The sequence below is a fragment of the Rhamphochromis longiceps genome, linkage group LG9 (assembly GCF_057381845.1).
Source record: "Rhamphochromis longiceps isolate RC_006_pf linkage group LG9, R_longiceps_female_GT1.1, whole genome shotgun sequence".
Classification (NCBI taxonomy): Eukaryota; Metazoa; Chordata; class Actinopteri; order Cichliformes; family Cichlidae; genus Rhamphochromis; species Rhamphochromis longiceps.
Window position 1 is genome coordinate 32039458 of NC_140565.1, and position 20280 is coordinate 32059737.

The 20280-nt window shown below is 40.3% G+C and overlaps 2 protein-coding genes across 4 annotated transcripts in view; one reads left to right on the plus strand and one right to left on the minus strand.

Annotated features, from left to right (window-relative positions):
* The window catches only part of LOC146662609 (uncharacterized), a 108393-nt gene that overhangs the window by 26810 nt on the left and 61303 nt on the right, over nucleotides 1–20280 (plus strand). The window lies entirely within an intron of this gene.
* Nucleotides 1813–20007, minus strand: LOC146662611 (uncharacterized). Its single transcript, XM_085417496.1, has 4 exons — nucleotides 18509–20007; nucleotides 16941–17046; nucleotides 6155–6751; nucleotides 1813–5838 (listed from the first exon to the last, which is right to left on the minus strand). Exons 2-4 carry the CDS (start codon nucleotides 16956–16958, stop codon nucleotides 5167–5169), a joined length of 1287 nt encoding a protein of 428 aa, XP_085273622.1. The 5' UTR covers nucleotides 16959–17046; nucleotides 18509–20007; the 3' UTR covers nucleotides 1813–5166.

Here is a 20280-nt window from a genome sequence, read left to right on the forward strand (position 1 = left end):
TGTTACAGGCATCGCCCTAAACAATGTAGCCTCATGGGCAGTGTAGTCCGTGCTGCAGGGAGAATGGACTGCCATACCCGTTATGTGTCTGTGAGCGAGCGAGTGAGGGAGGAAAAGGAAAAGTAGGAGTTGTCATGGAGCAGAAACGGGAGCTGGAAGCATGTAAATATAATAATAACCACTAAAGCCAAAAAGAGTGCCTGACGAGCCCAGCTGTAAGTAAGCTGTTAAGACTTGACTGTACACCGTGTTCATGTTTTCCTCCGAAACAATAAGCAGCCTTTCAACGCCTCTCTCTGTGTCTCGCTAGCAAACTTGACCCAGACAACAAAGTAAAGCTAGTTTTCAGCTACGACACGAACCGGACATATTAGCCAGAGGTCCCTTTACTACGGTTCGGAGCCGCTGACCTGTTTTCTATACGCGCTGAATAGTTTTCTACACGAGATCGCTGCAAAAAGTGCAGCCTTACCTAATGTCCACCTACTGTTACTCATTTATATTAAGATTTTAACATCTAGTTGGTATTGGTATGGCGAGTAGCCTTCAGTAATAGTAATAAATCACACAGCAATAGTACATTCATGTAGTTGTAAAGTATTCAGAATACATTACTTCTATAATCTTTGGTGGAATACATTTTAAAATTAACCTTCCCAACACTGTCAACAGGTTAGCACCTCATACTACAGTGCATCAAAGCAGTCTCATGAGCGCTGGGAAGGACAAGCCCAGAGCCCAAAACAGACAGTGCAGGAGATGACAAGGTTAGTAATTGTATGGTGAAAATTATACTTTGTTATCTTGATTTGCAAAAGAAAAGTAAATACAAAATCTGCTTCTCACATTTAGGGCATTTCCAAGATTTTTTTTTTCCAAAACTTCTTCAATTTCTTTCATTACAGCTGTCCTGTGCCAGAAGTTCTGTTGACCCACAGTGAGAGGCATCATTTCAGAAACACCAGGAAGACTGAAACTCGTCGCCAGGATCAAGCAGGGCTCGTGATCTTCACCAGCAGCTCCCTCACAAGAAGGATAAACCCAGCATTTCATGAACACTGATGGAGACCTTTGCTTTGTGTAATGTTAGAAGTACTCAGATAATCCTCAGAGGGTCTGGACTTTTACATTTTACATATAATAGAATAGAATTCAACTTTGTTGTCATTGCACATGCACAGGTACAGGGCAACGAAATGCAGTTTGCATCCATCCAGAAGTGCTTTAGCCATGATATAGATATGTTACAATATATATTAGCAATAATATAGATATGTAAGTATATTACAGAAATGGGTCTATTATGGTATGTTACAATGTACACGGTATGAAGTATGTTAAGAATATTCTATAACTATAAGTATGTACAGGCTATGAACAGGATATAAATATGAAAAACTATACAGAAATTTGAGATATACAGAAATGTGAACTATGGAAGTTATAAACAGTTGTAGGATTAAAAATTATCATATGTACAGAATGATTATTTATACAGAACTATACAGTAGTGCAGTTAAGTAATAGCTATAGCTATAAGCTATAGTAATAGCTTTAAGTCCTGTAGAAAGTTAAATATATGTTGTGCTCTCTGGTTACTCTGGTATGAATGACTCTGAATTACTTTATGATAAATAACACACTATTGTCAAAAAACAGTGAAAGAATACCAGGTCACAAGTTTTTAGTTCAAATACAAGTAACCACCTTTGACTTTAATCAGGTTTTATTTAATTGTGTCAGAGAAAACATCACGTGCTCTTCATGTAGCTGAGTACATTCAGTGTTTAAAACAGAAGTTGTGCAGGTCTGAGATCAGCAGTTTTCTGAAACACCAAACTGAGGTCCTGTTAATGCTGATGTATAGTGACACAGTTACAGGGGTGATTAATCCTTTTGACTTTTTGTCTTTAAATTTATCAATAAAACAGCTGCAGCTTTCACTGACAGCACATGTGGTACTTTAACCTTTGTACTGTTTTCTTCAGTTAATTTTGGAGTTACTACAAAGATTGAAGATATAGAATGATCTGTCTGCTGTCACTGGGTGGTGCTGAGGTCTGAATCTGAGGACAGCTCCTGTAATCACAAACAGAACAGAATCATCACAAACTGAAATATAAAGTTTATCTCTCAAACCTGAAATAGAGCTGATCCTTCTCCGTCCTCACACACTCGGGATCTGAAGTTGTTCAGTCCTACAGTTCTGCCGACAGCTGTTTATTTTTTTTATTTGTTTTAAAGGCCTTACTAACACATTTTCTAATATCATGTTTAACTTTGAGTTGTTGATGCTTTATAAATGGACATCTGCAAAGATGAGATGATGGAGCAGGGTTCAGTCGAGGTTCAGTCTGCTGCTGCATCCTGGTCACAACATACAGAGGTGTTATCAGCTCAGTATTGAACAAGAAATATTAATGTTTCAAATTATTTGTCTTAAAGGATGCAAGCTGTACAGAGTACTGCACATGTGACTTTGTGAACATAATTCATTAAAAATAATTTGGACAGTTTTTTAACCTGAATATTTGTAACAAACTCAGAAAAGAAAAAAATAATCAGGGGAAAAATGTAACATTTTAACTTAAACTGACAAGTGGAAGTAGTTGGTTTCAGTACATAAGTATCGGGCTTTGCTATTTAATCCGTAGCTATTGACTAATGAGGGGAATTTAAAAGTTGGCGTTAATGTCCTTCCACATGTGGAAAGCGACAGAAAACATGCTGCTGTTTGCACATATTTAATAATCAGCTCTGCACAGGAGCAGAAGCAGAGTCCAGCCTGTTGCTCTTACAGTATAATACTCATAATAAAAGTACAGTAACCGTGGTTAGTCACTGAGCAGCCCGGTGCATTTCTCTTGATTTCTTTAGTCAGGGTAAATTCATTCACCTGCACGGGTTAGCTAAACGAACTTTACAAAACAAGTTTCCCCAAAAGCCGAGTGCTCATTTTAGCTAGCTAGGTCCTTAGGTAGCTAGCTAAGGACCTAAATTACGGATTAGCTTACAAACACATTTAACTTACCAAAAATAATGCGGTGTGGCCTCAGGTCCTCCTGTCCGGTAGTCCAATTTACTGAAGAACACCTCAGGCTGTCACTTTGAAATAGTCGGTAATGTAAATGCTGGACCTCTCGGCATCTGCCATTCCCGAACAGACACGTGCGAGTTTGTCCGTGACCGCAGCCGCATCGTCAGTGTTTTCTCCAGTCATTGGTCAGCATTATAATATATGCAAATACATGCGGGTCGGAATCCCCGCCCCCCAGCGCGCCCCCGTACACCAAAACAGTGCCAGCAGAGTGAAACTGAAAAATGGTTTGAAACCGAAAAGTGGATTGAAACCGAAAAGTGGATTGAAACCGGAAAAAAAATTTGTAAGCGAAAACAAAAAATTTACAGTTTCAATTAATTGTTTTTCACTATCAATTTTTTTTTTCGGTTTCAATACAAGATTTTTCAGTACATTTATTTCAGTTAAAATATTTTTTTTCGGTTTCAATATTTTTTTCGGTTTCGTTTCAAGGTGGCATCATTCTGATTCCATACATTGGTGGCTTTTTTGCATTCAGCAGTTGCCTCATTCTTCTGACACACAAAACAAACCTTTGGACGACAGTACACACCAACTACACACTGCAAACACGGTAACCGTAGAAAATGTCTCACATCTCAAAACTTGTTCTCCTTCTTTTGCTCACTCTCTCTATCTCACTGGCATCCAGAGATGATTACTTTTTTCAAGTAACGAGTAAAGTAAGGGATTACTATTGCAAAAATGGTAATTAGATTACTGTTACTTTCCCGAAGGAACGCTCCGTTACTGCGTTACTAAAACCATGATTTTTTTTGCGAGAATGTCTCATGACAGTGACGTAAGCGAGTGCGACGTTCGTGACAACAGCTGTGTGCAGATCAACAATGGATAATATATCGGGAGAGAGTATGAGCGTGCAGCGTTTAAAGCGTGGAAGTACTGACCTTACTTTGAGTTTGATTCCATAAAAAGTGACAAAAACATTTGTGTCCGTTGTGCGTGGGAAGAAAACTTCTTTTACAGCGAAAAAACCCCTTAAACTTCCAAGCAAGCACCGAGTGCGCTAGGACGTAATGAGAAATTCACAGAGAAACTCGCGGATTCTTCAACAGACCACTGCGGCACACCTGCACCAGGGTAAACCTCAGTCTACTCTACTCCTGCTTTACAGGTGAAAATAGAGCAACAGGACCGCTAGTCTTTGATTTTATTTATTTTCTGCTGTGTTTTACTTGCATCTATTTGAAAGAGTGAGTGTAAACACAAAAAAATATTTTATTTTATGTGCTGGAATGTGCAGAAAATAGGTTTAAACCAAATTTCTTCCAGTCAGAGAATGATGCATATAATTAAATTTTTGCTTGATGCATAAAGTTAAAAGATTAAAACTAATTAAAAAAAGTTTTAAAAAGAGACTTTTTCATTTGATTACATTTTGAATGATGGATTATGTAGAAAAAGTAGAATAAGGCTGAAAGATCTATCGCTTTATCACCTCTTCAGGTTGTAAATCGTGTTGTTAAAAAGTAACTAAGTAATTAATTACTTTTGAAAATAAGTAATCAGTAATGTAACAGGATTACTTTTTTGGGGAAGTAATCAGTAATTAGTTACTGATTACTTTTTTCAAGTAACTTGACCAACACTGCTGGCGTCACTCCTAAAACTTCCCCATCTTCCTAAACAACCAAATGCCACATGTTGCCATATAGTTTTTTATTGATTGACGTGGTTCACTTTAACACAAATAGGGAAGGGGTGTTCTTTTTATTTATTCATTTCTTTGCCTGCAAGCGGAGAGTGTTTGCTAGTGCCTTCCTTAGAACATGCCGCTTATACCCTTTCTTCGTGCTCTAAATACAATGCTGTTTTATTTCTTTTTTTAAAAATTGCGTGTATTTTTTTTTAAACATAAATCTGGTTTTACATGGCCTGTCAACACAATTTAAAAACTGGTACATAGTTTGAAGTCCACACTTTCGACTCCAGTTGAAATGGAGATTCTGGGTTACTGCATCTTCTTGCTTTTAAATTGGTCATGTGACATTTGACACGCCAGTGACCACTGAGGGTTAAAATATTACTAGAGGAACATTTTTGTTCACAGCTGTCTCATCAGATTTTTACATCTGAACTCTGTGGAGCCTGATCTCAAGGGTTTTAAGTTTGACCCTCAAACTAGAAAAGGATCTTTCTGTCTCTTCAGAGTTACTGTGATCCAGTGATGGGAGTGATTTCAGCCCTGAGTGATCACGTTGATGTTTGCACAGAGCAGATAATTTAGTGAATGTTTGGGCACATTGGTAACAGTGAAACAGTTTATTAGTAACGTGGGATTGTTTGTGTTCAGAGTATAATCTGAGATTCCTAAAGCTCTTATCACACTGGTCACAGCTGTAGTTTCCTTCCATGTGTGTACGCTCATGAAGGTTACGATTACCTGAATGTGCGAAGCTTTTGTCACAGTGTCTGCACTTGTATGGTTTCTCTCCTGTGTGGACACGTTTGTGTTTTTTAAGCTGACCTGCAGTGATGAAAGATGACCCACACTGATCACACACGTGCTTTTTAACCCCAATGTGAATCAGTTCATGTTCTTTTAAGTGATGTGATGTAGGGAAGCTTCTCCCACATTCTTTGCAGTATTTCAGTTTGTCTCCAGTGTGTTTACGTTGATGTCTTTTTAGGGCGTCTCGTCGACTGAAAGTTTTTCCACAAAGGTCACAACGAAACCCTTCCCCACCACCACAGCGATGACAGGGTTGAGAACTGGATCCATCTGTGTCGCTCTGCTTCTAAACAAAGACACAAAGACAGTGTAAGTCAGTCCTTCAACACTTTTATCCTGAACGTCGCCTGAAATCTCTGCAGACACCTAGTTACATTTTACTGTATCAGTTAACACACTCAGTTTACTGGGCTGCAATAACTACAATACTACCACCATAATACTACAGTAATACTAAAATCATAACTGAAATGAAAATCTGAATAATCACTCAGAGCTGCTTTTCCATGCAGTAGAATTGCTAACATGCTAACACAGTTTAATGAGCAGAGTTGTTCCAAACAGTCAGGCTAACATGACAAGATAACAATATAAATACATACCTCACAGTAACTGCACTTGTAGAGTCCCTTTCTGTTGTGCATCTGTTGGTGTCGTCTCAGGTCATGTGGAGATTTAAAAGTCTTCTCACACAGGTCACATTTATAAGGTCGTCCCTCAGTGTGGGTAAACATGTGGCGTTGTAAGTTTGCGTCTGTTGCGAACTCTTTGCCACACTGTTCACAGCAGTACACATCATGTCTGGTGTGAATGCGTAGGTGTGTATTTCGATTCCGTATATGGCTGAAAGTTTTGCCACAGATGTCACAGCTGTATGCCTTAATTCCAGAGTGGGTAACTAGATGCCTCTGTAAGCTGCTACTGTAAGTAAAAGCTCTGCTACACTGATCACAGCTGTACGCTTTAACTCCACTGTGGATGAGTTGGTGTTGTTTTAGAGCAACCTTCCAGGAAAAAGTCTTTCCACACAAGTCACAGCTGAACGGTCTCTCTCCAGTGTGGATGACCTGATGATGTTTTAGTGAAGCCTTCGTAGTAAACTCTTTTCCACATTCATCACAGCTGTATGTTTTCTCTCCCTTTCTTCTGTGAGGTCTGTCGGCCTCCTGAGAGCGCTGACTTCTCGCTCCATGTTGGTCCTGCAGAGACAGAGATACAAACAGAGGCAGTGAGTGAAATGTAGTCGTGGAACAAACTCAACCTTCAAACTCCCTCCATTAACACTCGTTTTAAACCTGAAGGTGGAGTGTGGCACCAAACACCTTAAAGGTCTCTTATCCCCACCTGCTGGTAGTTCTAGCACATTACATCCAACCTGGTGTTAAAAATAATTCATGACTGTTCAAACCAATGACTGTAGAAAACGTCTCTATCGCTCACTAGTGTCTGGCTAGATCATAAGCCCCGCCTCTTCCATGTTAGCAGACGGGAGTTGGGTCAGACAAAAAATAAAGAAATCTGCTCAGATAATTTTTCAATCATTAACTATAGATTAAAATAGTAAAGCCCGACTCCGGAAAATGGCGGCGCGTTAGCTGGACGCACACTTCCCTCCTCCGTGAATCTTTGCCAAGACACCTAACGTAATATCAACTTTTGAAGTTAAACTCTAACGGTATCTGCACCAGGTAAATCGGGCAGGGGTCGTGGTAAACCCTCACAACCTAAAATTGATTTCGGACCAACTAAACAAAGTGGAAAAGCTAAAGCTAGCGCCATGTCGGAAGAGTCAATTAGCGCTGAAGAGGAAGGACCAAGTCACGCTCCGATTCTTGAAGCTATCAAAGACTTGAAAACCGACTTCTCCAACAGGTTTGACGGAATAATGGCTGCAATTGAGGGAGTGAGAAACGAGGTCAGAGAGTGCAAGGAGCGTATTGTAAATGTCGAGACACGCATTTCCAACACTGAGGACCCGGTCGATAGCCTTCAGAGAAAAGTCCAGAGTCTCGAAAAGAAAACCAGAGATATGGAGGACAAAGTAATGGCCTTGGAAACAAGGGCCAGGAGGGCTAACCTGAGACTGGTGAATTTACCAGAGAAGGTGGAGGGAACGGATGCTTGCGCATTTCTGGAAACCTGGATCCCGGAGACGCTGGACATCCCTCTGCTGAAATTAAAGCCATTCCTAGAAAGGGCGCATCGAATCGGCCCGAGAAACGACCCAAACGCCCCCCCAAGAATACTGATCATGAAATTTCTGAGCGATAGGGATAAGGCAATGGTGCTGAAAGCGACCAAAATCAAAAAGCAAATACTCTACGAGGACAACCGGTGTGTTTCTACCCGGACATGGCAGCCGGCATACATAAGATGCAGAAAGAGTTCGACTCCGTGAAACGACAGCTCTGCAGCATGGGGATAAGACACGGGATGCTTCTCCCCGCCAGGCTCCTGGTGACCTACAAGGATAAAACACTGACTTTTGGCAAACCAGAGGACGCAGAGACTTTCGTTATGCGGATCCAAGCAGAGCGGGATGAATAGCGATACGGATAGAGTTGGTAAAATAATTGAACGTTTTGCTTGGCAGCTAATTCCTGGGGCTACTGTGAACTGATCATTGAAATATATTCACACTGAACATCTGTACATGCCTCCGTTATATCTGTACGGGGGTTAAAGACGCTGGTGATTACCTGCTTTGTGAGGGGGGGGGGGGGGGGGGGGGGATCGATTACTTTTTGTTTTCCAGGAGGAGACTCTGAGTTATAGTTACATTTAAATAGAGTTAAAGCACAGTAGACCCCTAACATTAAATTTATTTACATGAGTATATTTGGGATAGCAATAAATTCCTGGCAAAGCAATTATTATTTGTATGTAAAAGCTAACAATGGAGGGAGTGTTTAAGTTTAGGATAAGTCAATATCAATAATGTTGTCTGTGAAGGTTGGATCATCAATAATGTTGGATCATTCCTCAATACCTGTGGACTGGTCATTAGCATTACCGGAGTGTGTAGTAAGGAGAAGGGGAAACTGGCCCTTAGGTCAGAGGGGTTGTGTTCAAGGGTTGATGCAGTTAGAAGCATCTGTGTTGTCTGCATTGTTTTGGTTGTTTAAAGGTACACTTCTATATACTAGCATGAGAAGATCATCTGAAAATTGCAGCTATGTCCAATGTTTTAGAAATTAAGATGACATCGTGGAACTGTAGAGGGCTGCAAAAACTTAAAAAAGTTAAATAAGTGATGAGAAGGTTAAAAGATATGCATTCCAAAATAATTTTTCTCCAAGAGACTCATCTTACTAGAAAAGAGGACTTAAAGATTAAGCGGAGATGGCAGGGAGAGGTATTTTCAGCACCATTTAACTCCCAAGCGAGAGGGGTTTGGACTCTAATACACAAGTCCGTCCCCTTTAATGTTTGTAAGGTAATTGCAGATAGGATGGGAAGGTATTTGATTGTTCAAGGTACTCTCTATACAGAACCTCTGATTTTAGTTAATATTTAGGCCCCAAATAAGGATGAACCATCTTTTTTTAATAACCTGTTCTGCACGCTGTCAGCACTTAATTCAATTCAATTTTATTTATATAGCGCCAAATCACAACAAAAGTCGCCTCAAGGCGCTTCATAGATACAGAGAAAAACCCAACAATCATATGACCCCGTATGAGCAAGCACTTTGGCGATAGTGGGAAGGAAAAACTCCCTTTTAACAGGAAGAAACCTCCGGCAGAACCAGGCTCAGGGAGGGGCGGCCATCTGCTGCGACCGTTTGGGGTGAGAGAAGGAAGACAGGATAAAAGACATGCTGTGGAAGAGAGACAGAGGTTAATAACAGATATGATTCAATGCAGAGAGGTCTGTTACTACATAGTGAGTGAGAAAGGTGACTGGAAAGGAAAAACTCAATGCATCATGGGAATCCCCCAGCAGCCTATGTCTATTGCAGCATAACTAAGGGAGGATTCAGGGTCACCTGGTCCAGCCCTAACTATATGCTTTAGCAAAAAGGAAAGTTTTAAGCCTAATCTTAAAAGTAGAGATAGTGTCTGTCTCCTGAATCCAAACTGGAAGCTGGTTCCACAGAAGAGGGGCCTGAAAACTGAAGGCTCTGCCTCCCATTCTACTTTTAAATACTCTAGGAACAACAAGTAGGCCTGCAGAGCGAGAGCGAAGTGCTCTAATAGGGTGATATGGTACTACAAGGTCATTAAGATAAGATGGGGCCTGATTATTTAAGACTTTATATGTGAGGAGCAGGATTTTGAATTCAATTCTGGATTTAACAGGAAGCCAATGAAGGGAAGCCAAAACAGGAGAAATATGCTCTCTCTTTCTAGTCCCTGTCAGGACTCTTGCTGCAGCATTTTGGATTAGCTGAAGGCTTTTCAGTGAGTTTTTTGGACATCCTGATAATAATGAATTGCAGTAGTCCAGCCTGGAAGTAATAAATGCATGAACTAGTTTTTCAGCGTCACTCTGAGACAGGATATTTCTAATTTTAGAGATGTTGCGCAAATGGAAGAACGCAGTCTTACATATTTGTTTAATATGTGCGTTGAAGGACATGTCCTGGTCAAAAATGACTCCAAGGTTCCTCACAGCGTTACTGGAGGCCAAGGTAATGCCATCCAGAGTAAGAATCTGGTTAGATACCATATTTCACGTCGGCAGTAATGACACCCGGTTACGCCAATCGGAGGTCACTAAAATCAATATTGAATCGTTGTGCAACTTTGCTAAAACAATGTTGGACTCTGTAGTTTTCTCTGGTCCCCTCCCCAATCAGACCAGGAGTGACATGTTTAGCTGCATGTTCTCCTTAAATTGCTGGCTGTCTGAGTGGTGTCCCAGAAACGATGTGGGCTTCATAGATAATTGGCAAACCTTCTGGAGGAAACCTGGTCTTGTTAGGAGAGACGGCATCCATCCCACTTTGGATGGAGCAGCTCTCATTTCTAGAAATATGGACAAATTTATTAAACCCCCCCAAAATATGACTATCCAGAGTTGGGACCAGGAAGCAGAGTTGCAGTCTTACACGCCTCTCTGCAGCTTCTCTCCTCCTGCTACCCCCCCAAAAACCCATCTCCATAGAGACTGTGTCAGCTCCCAAACAGACAAAAAACAAACTAAAAACCAGCAACAAACAACTTAAACATAAACAATCACAAAGAAAGAACAATACAGTATCCACATCTGAACCAAAGAGTAAAACAGTGAAATGTGGATTATTAAATATTAGGTCTCTCTCCTCCAAGTCTCTGTTAGTACATGACTTAATAATTGATCAACAAATCGATTTACTCTGCCTTACAGAAACCTGGTTGCAGCAGGATGATTATGTTAGTTTAAACGAATCAACGCCCCCGAGTCATTCTAACTACCAGAAATCTCAAAGCACAGGCCGAGGGGGCGGTGTGGCAGCAATTTTTCACACCAGCCTATTAATTAATGAAAGACCCAGACAGACTTTTAATTCATTTGAAAGCCTGATGCTTAACATTGTCCACCCCAGCTGTGAAACTCAGAAACCAGTCTTACTTGTTATCATCTATCGTCCACCTGGGCCTTACACAGAGTTTCTGTCTGATTTCTCAGACTTTATATCTAATTTAGTTCTGAGCTCAGATAAAATAATTATTGTGGGTGATTTTAACATCCATGTAGATGCTAAAAATGACAGCCTCAACATGGCATTTAATCTGTTATTAGACTCAATTGGTTTCTCTCAAAATGTAAAAGAACCCACCCACCACTTTAATCACACTCTAGATCTTGTTTTAACATATGGCATAGAAACTGAACATTTAACAGTGTTTCTTGAAAACCCTCTCCTGTCTGATCATTTCCTGATAACATTTACATTTACAATAATTGATTACACAGCGGTGGAGAGTAGACTTTATCACAGTAGATGTCTTTCTGAAAGCGCTGTAACTAAGTTTAAGAATATAATCCACCCACTGTTAGCATCTTCAATGCCCTGTACCAACATAGAGCAGAGCAACTATCTGAACGCTACCCCAACAGAGGTCGATTATCTTGTTAATAATTTTATCTCCTCACTACGTACGACTCTGGATACTGTAGCTCCTGTGAAAACTAAGGTCTCTAATCAGAAGTACCTGACTCCGTGGTATAATTCTCAAACACGTACCCTAAAGCAGATGACTCGTAAGCTGGAGAGGAAATGGCGTGTCACAAATTTAGAGGATCATCATTTAGCCTGGAGAAATAGTTTGCTGCTTTATAAGAAAGCCCTCCACAAAGCCAGAACATCTTACTATTCATCACTGATTGAAGAAAATAAGAACAACCCCAGGTTTCTCTTCAGCACTGTAGCCAGGCTGACAAAAAGTCAGAGCTCTTTTGAGCCAACAATCCCTTTAACGTTAACTAGTAACGACTTCATGAACTTCTTCACAAATAAAATTTTTATCATTAGAGAAAAAATTACCAATAATCATCCCACGGATGTAATATTATCTACAGCTACTCTTAGTACCATTGATGTTAAGTTAGACTCTTTTTCTCTAATTGATCTTTCTGAGTTAACTTCAATAATTACTCCTTCCAAACCACCGACGTGTCTTTTAGACCCCATTCCTACAAAACTGCTCAAAGAAGTCCTGCCATTAATTAATTCTTCGATCTTAAATATGATCAACCTATCTCTAATAATCGGCTATGTACCACAGGCCTTCAAGCTGGCTGTAGTTAAACCTTTACTCAAAAAGCCATCTCTAGACCCAGCAGCCTTAGCTAATTATAGGCCAATCTCCAACCTTCCTTTCATATCAAAAATCCTTGAAAGAGTAGTTGTCAAACAGCTAACAGATCATCTGCAGAGGAATGGTTTATTTGAAGAGTTTCAGTCAGGTTTCAGAGTTCATCACAGCACAGATACAGCTTTAGTAAAGGTTACAAATTATCTTCTTATGGCCTCTGACAGTGGACTCATCTCTGTGCTTGTCCTGCTAGACCTTAGTGCAGCATTTGATACTGTCGACCATAATATCCTATTAGAGCGATTAGAACATGCTGTAGGTATTACAGGTACTGCACTGCAGTGGTTTGTATCATATCTATCTAATAGACTCCAGTTTGTGCATGTAAATGGAGAGTCCTCTTCACACACTGAGGTTAATTATGGAGTTCCACAGGGTTCAGTGCTAGGGCCAATTCTGTTTACATTATACATGCTTCCCTTAGGCAGCATCATTAGAAGACATAGCATACATTTTCACTGCTATGCAGATGACACCCAGCTCTATCTGTCCATGAAGCCAGATAACACACACCAATTAGTTAAACTGCAGGAATGTCTTAAAGACATAAAGACCTGGATGGCCGCTAACTTTCTGCTTCTTAATTCAGATCAAACTGAGGTTATTGTACTCGGCCCTGAAAAGCTTAGAAATATGGTATCTAACCAGATTCTTACTCTGGATGGCATTACCTTGGCCTCCAGTAACGCTGTGAGGAACCTTGGAGTCATTTTTGACCAGGACATGTCCTTCAACGCACATATTAAACAAATATGTAAGACTGCTTTCTTCCATTTGCGCAACATCTCTAAAATTAGAAATATCCTGTCTCAGAGTGACGCTGAAAAACTAGTTCATGCATTTATTACTTCCAGGCTGGACTACTGTAATTCATTATTATCAGGATGTCCAAAAAACTCACTGAAAAGCCTTCAGCTAATCCAAAATGCTGCAGCAAGAGTACTGACAGGGACTAGAAAGAGAGAGCATATTTCTCCTGTTTTGGCTTCCCTTCATTGGCTTCCTGTTAAATCCAGAATTGATTTCAAAATCCTGCTCCTCACATACAAGGTCTTAAATAATCAGGCCCCATCTTATCTTAATGACCTTGTAGTACCATATCACCCTATTAGAGCACGTCGCTCTCGTTCTGCAGGCCTACTTGTTGTTCCTAGAGTATTTAAAAGTAGAATGGGAGGCAGAGCCTTCAGTTTTCAGGCCCCTCTTCTGTGGAACCAGCTTCCAGTTTGGATTTGGGAGACAGACACTATCTCTACTTTTAAGATTAGGCTTCAAACTTTCCTTTTTGCTAAAGCATATAGTTAGGGCTGGACCAGGTGACCCTGAATCCTCCCTTAGTTATGCTGCAATAGACGTAGGCTGCCGGGGGATTCCCATGATGCATTGAGTATTTCTTCCTCAGTCATCTTTCTCACTCACTATGTATTAACAGACCTCTCTGCATTGAATCATATCTGTTATTAACCTCTGTCTCTCTTCCACAGCATGTCTTTTATCCTGTCTTCGTTCTCTCACCCCAACCGGTCGCAGCAGATGGCCGCCCCTCCCTGAGCCTGGTTCTGCCGGAGGTTTCTTCGTGTTAAAAGGGAGTTTTTCCTTCCCACTGTTGCCAAAGTGCTTGCTCATACGGGGTCATATGATTGTTGGGTTTTTCTCTGTATCTATGAAGCGCCTTGAGGCGACTTTTGTTGTGATTTGGCGCTATATAAATAAAATTGAATTGAAAATTGAATTGAATCAATAAGCCAGAATGAAATTACACTTTTTGAACTTTATATTTAAGCATGTAACAGACATTCATGCAATATAATGAAATAAATAAAGAATATTTGCTTCAATCTTTTAACACAGGTTCTCTCCTGTGAAATACAACTTTTTAAAAAGCCTATTTACTAATATGTAAGTATACATTAATATATAACAAATATGAGTGCTGTCAAACAATTAAAATATTTAATCATATTCATCACAGGGTTACTGTGGATTCATTTATTCTTTGTTTCCTTTTATATATTTCCATAAATTTCTAATTTCTTCAATGATAAAAAACTCAAATTAACAGTTACTATTTTGGTTTAATGAAGTAAAATATCTGTTTGTAACCTGAGGGTTTTTACTTCTACTCCTTACATTTAAAAAACGGATGTGTTACTTTTGGTCTGAGGAATTTAAGGAGAGTTATTTCATCACTGCAGGCATCAAACATCAAACCAACTTGAGAAACGGGAAAAGTAACACATGAAAGAATCCTGATCGTGTACTAATCACCAGGGTATGAAACATAAAAAGAGATGAAAGAGGCAAAACTGTGAGTCATAGTCAGGAGTTAAAGTGAGACGTTGTTCTTCTTTCTTTTTTGCACAGCACCTGAACAAACAGGTAATTTCAAATGCAGCGTTTCTATCAACAAACATCAGCAAACACACAAACTGTTTGTGTGCGGTTTGTCTCACAGTGTGTTGCTGGCTAAAGGTCCAGCTGCTGTACATCACAGGGAGAGAAAAGAAAGAGAGCTAACTTCACTCAGAGACGGAGAAAGATAAGACACACAGGACAGGAGAGGAAGAAGAGAGGTTCGAGTTAAAGGGAAGGACTGCTCAGTGGGATTTGATCAACTGGAGATTAAAGCTTACATGTAAGTCCTCATGTGTTGAAATCAGAACACAGAATCATCATAGTGAAAGATGCTGCAAAACAATCTGAGGCAGATTAACTGTGTTATTTAAAGACTGCATGAAGATCCTCTGCAGGTTAGTGCAGGATAAACAGGTTCGTTTGCTGAACTGTGATGGATTTAAAGTAAAGAACAGTGTGTGACTGGTGCACAGTGACTGTGGTGCTCATGTCACAGTTAGATTACATCAAGTGTAGCAGAGATTCATTTAAACTGAAGCTCATGATGCTGACACAATGTATAATCACACTTGCACAGTCCAATCACTTTATAACCAGTTATAGTAGTTTCTCATAGGTAATACAGCAACAAGCTTTACAGTGGCGGCTGGCCCATAGGGGGCGCTCGGGCTCCGCCCCCCCAAATGTGGAGGAGTAAAAATATATATTTTTAAAAAATTCATCAATGATAGTTTTACTATGTGTGTGCCCATATACAGCCAGGCGTATTTTAACATTTTCACCAGCTGACTCATTAAAGTTCAACCAACAAACGGTGTTTTTCTTCTTCTGGGGCGCTCGTCAAAGCGCCCTTGATATGCAGCGAAATAGCCTATCATTAAATGGTTGCCAGGGGAAAATAATAAATATTTGACCTATCAGCGTCGCTGAATTAAATGGTTTGGGGGCGCTTAAAATTGCGCCCCTGCAGAAAACGCGCGAAGATTTGCTGTTCTAGAATTTTACCTCAGTCAGTAGCCTAAGTGAGCTATAAGGTCAGAGAGAGACGATGGCAGCGGTATTGTTAACGGTTGAGGCACAGCCTCCCCCAAATTCGGTTAGATCGCTTCTAACCTACCCTTTTGCCAGAAGGACAATGGCAGAAAAACTGCAAGTTAAAGAGTTGGGACCTGACAAGCCCGAAATTCAACTAACCCAGGCAACGAAGGAGAAGTCAAAAGCATACAACAGGACTTTTTGTCGGAGTTGGTTCCAGCGCAAGTCGTGGCTGACGACTCAGCCACGCTGGCGCTGGCGCTCTATCAGGTTCTGATGGAAAACAACCTTCAAGACACATTCACCGAAACTGTAAGTCTTCTTAACATCCTCATCACCACACCAATGACAACATCAGAATCGGAGAGGTGTTTCTCTACTTTAAAGAGGATAAAAACTTTCCTGAGAAACAATATGGCTCAGGATCGGCTCAACGCTCTGGCTATGCTGTCCATAGAGAAAAAACTCACACAAGAACTTCCTGATTTCAACACCAGGGTCATCGAGAAATTTGCCACTCAGAAAGACAGACGAGCAAAGTTCTTGTACAAATAAGAACCCTTAACCATATTTACTCTCTTTCTCCATCCCTCTCTCTTTCTCTCTTTAGCCCACCCCCCCAATCAGTTTACAGTTGTTGTTTTCAATAGTTATTTTTCATTCATTCAAAAAAAAAAAAAAAAAATCTGTTCATGTTCATTTTTACAAATCTATACAAATGGCCAGAATATGGTTGTTCATTTTAAATTTAAATTAAAATTGTGTTGTTTGATGTACTCATTAAATGGGTCATTTTAGTCGATATCATAAAAATTGCCCCCCCTGAGATTTTTTTCAGGAGCCGCCACTGAAGCTTTATGAATATTCATGTGTGTAACCAATAAAAACAACCTGCAGGGGTAAAGCAAGTTGACGTGGGTTGGAGACAATTGCTTCCCCCTCGCGAGTGAAAACTTGAGCTCTGTGTGACCTCGTTCCTGAGTGAGTTTCTGTTTATCCAGCAGTATCAGGGGTAAAACTCTGACAAATGTCCATTTGATTATTAATAATGTTGATGAATAAACCTTCCTTATTTTAACATGTGCTGTGGTCTCTAAAAAACAACATAATATACAACACAGTGATATAACAGGTTGGGAGGATGAGAGTTTTAGACGTGACTGATTATTTGGTGAAACTGTGATATTTTCCTCACCTCCTGTGTTGAGCTCATTGTTTCCTCTGTAGTGACTCAGCTGAGTCCAGATGGCTGAAAATGTTCCTCTGCTGCTCCGTCAGACTCTTCTCCTCCTGCTGATCAGCTGGGACACAAAACAGATCTTTGTTAGGCTCCACACTGCACTGAAGAGTCAAAGTGTCTCATATGTTCATCTGACAACACAAAGTACAAGTTTCACTCTGATTGCTTGTAGAAATCTTGTGAGACGTGTTGTGCTGCAAAGTGAGGAAACTCTCTCACTCACTTATACTTCAGGAGGAACTTTGTGACATTGGCTCTAATATTCTAAGCAGCCCTTTACTATGACAGGGCCAGAAAGTCCTATTTGAAGGTTTGGGAGAAGGACCATGTTAAAGGTGGATTGGGGTTTATACACTTTGTTATGATACAGGTAAGGCTGTAAGAGCCTGAGAAGGTGTCCTGAATGAACCTCTAAAACCAGTTTTCAGCTAACGACTCTGCTTCAGTCTGGAAAACAGCAACTACAAGTTTAAAGACTCCATCAACAATTCACACCCAGCAACAGCCTGAACAGCTCCTCCTGTGGTTTCCACAAACAGGGACAGACCTGTTACTCCCCCACCCCACACTTTCCACACCTTCAGCCCCCCAGTCCCACCACCTCCACCATTCCCCAAACTTTGATTCTGTTCATCTTGACGTAGCTTTTGCAGTAGGAAAAACGTTTCGGCCCTCATCTACGTGACTTCTTCAGTTTCAGCTGACTGCAGGTTTCCCCAATCTTCAACAGTGCATTTGCATAATGACTGAAACGAGCACCACTGAAGGAACAATGGGCTGGGAGGTCAGTTATTGAGCATTAATATGCAAATTCTCATGATCATTGATCAACAACCACTGATCAAATGCTGTGATTGCAGCGACTCCCCAACTCTCTGAATGGTACTCATGGCCATTGATCAGCGGTCTTTGATTAATGAGCTTTGATCAGTGGTTTCAGTGCTTTCCTTCCTGCTTTGACTGCAGCTGTGTTTGACAAAGGAAGACATTATTACATTCTTCACACTCTCCTGCACATTAACCACCACAATATATTTTATTCTCTGTGCTTTCAAATATGAACACTGTTTACTTTCATCTCTGTTTCATTAGTTTTTGTTAACATCTTCCTGTGCATCACTTTACAGCAGCCACACTCATTAAAATGAGACTTTGTAGGAGTTCACTTCCTCTCATGTGTTCATCCACAGCAGCTGGACAATAAAGTTTATTGTGACCCTGATACTGCAGCAGATCGCTCTCATCCATTTCCTGTTATCACTTCAAATAGAAATGAGGCTGTAGAGGTTTGGTGCAGGCAGAAAAACAGCTGCAGGGACAATGAAAAGACTTTTCTGCTCCAACTTCTCCCAGCATGCTGAGCTAATGATTAGTTGGTGTTTTTCTCCAAACACTCTCTCACTCTTCTCTCAACGTGTTCACAATAAACTGTGAACAGACACCGAGGAGAGCAGCAGAAGACCTCATTCAGGAGCTAAACTCAACATGAACTGAACTCACAGTAAAGTTAGCTCGGTGCTTACCTTTAGATGAGCCCACAAACCGAGAGAAACTCCGCGATGAAGCTGCAACTCTTTCCAAACACAGGAAACAGATCAGGGAGCAGAGACCCACGTGGTTCACGCTGATCTCAGCTACGATCCAGGAGACAAGGGTGGGCAGATCGATGCAGATATCGATCCAAACGTTGGTTTAGTTTGTTTTAGCATCCAAATTCACTATTTTCTTCGCTTTGGATGAAAAAATAGCTCCGTCTGTCATCCCGGAAGGCGCTTCGTCTTCTTTACATCGTTTATTGGCAGTTGTCAAACAACAAAATGGTGCTTTACCGCCACCAACTGGTGTGGAGTGTGAACTGGCACGTCGACCCTCAAATGCACACAAACAATTTACTCCCTTTTAAAAACTGGAATAAGGCCTGATAACTTTCACCTCTTGTTGAATATTGAAATATCTTTTGAATTAGTTAAATGTCAGAATAAAAAGAGGGAGCTGTCTATGTTAATCACTTTCATCAAATTTAGGAGTACATATACACTAAGTTTATTGTTAATTAATAAGAAAACTCCAGACGATTCCATTCTGAGCTGAAGAAGCTTCTGATAGGTTAGTAGAGTCCATGTGAGTAAATTGGTGGCACAGCTGTGGATGCATATAAGGCAAAACACAGAGCCTGTTTCTTTGCCATGGGAAAATCAAGAGACGTCAACCAAAACACCAGGAAAAGAACTGTGGAGTTCCATAAGTGTGGCTCAATTTTGAATACAATTTGGTGCCATTTACAATTAAGAAATACAGATTAAATAAAGTTAACAAATGTTTTTTTATATTTATCAATCTAAAAAAATAAACATTTAGTCTGATTTGATGTTACAATTAAAAAAGTGTTTGTGTTTTGATCTGAAGAGTGTGTAAATATCTGATTTCAACTGTATATTTGATGATTGTCAGCACAAAGAGGGAGAGAGAGGAACAGAGAGGGAGAGAGAGGAACAGAGAGGGAGATGGAGAATGAGGACAGAACAGAGATGGAACAAGAGCAGGTGAGATACACATGTTAGTCAAATGGTTGTTTACCAAAAGTATCACCGTATCATAGGTACTCATGTATCTCGTACCTAGTGTTTCTTTTTAGGTTTGCTATTTTTAAAATTCTACATTTATTAAGTTATGCAGGCTTTTTTGCACAACAAGGCTAAATAATTATATACATTTTTCTCAATCTAAATATTGTACTTTGGTAGAATTTAAAAAATAAGTGTAGTGCAGGTCTATGATGATTTTTAGTGCTACTATCATCTAGTTCTGATTCTGGTTCTGTCTTGGTTACTGTTGTAGTCCTGTTTTAAATCCGGATCAGTTCTGGGTCTGGTTGAATTGGGGTTTAGTCCTTGTGTCTTGATGCAGCCCCGACTTTGTTTTAAAAAACTAGTTTAAGGTGTCCTGCATATGTGATATATTTTTCCCTATATGAAGTCATTCTTTTTGGAACAAAACTCAAAACAGAGCCTATTAATCTTTCAGTCATTTCTACCCCCCCCCCCAAAAAAAAAAAAAAAAAAAATCCCACATGCATACTACCCTTTAGGGCTAAGCCCTGGGTGTTTCAAATGTCTGGCTCCACCTCTGATGGGTAGATAAGGCCTTGTGAAGCGTTTCAGCACATTCCCCAAACTGTATCGATACTGTGTCGACACAGTGTTGCTGTTTTGCTCCATACTGACACCTGCTGGGTCTTAAATATCATTGCAGGCAACTGACTTGAGACTCACAAAAGACGCTGATTCAATGACGT

Bases quoted from the DNA above. Each gene is read 5' to 3' on its own strand.
- LOC146662611 (XM_085417496.1), bottom strand. The intron at 5,839-6,154 runs GTATGTATTTAT...GTCTTTGTTTAG, and splicing joins ACAAGTGCAGTTACTGTGAG to AAGCAGAGCGACACAGATGG.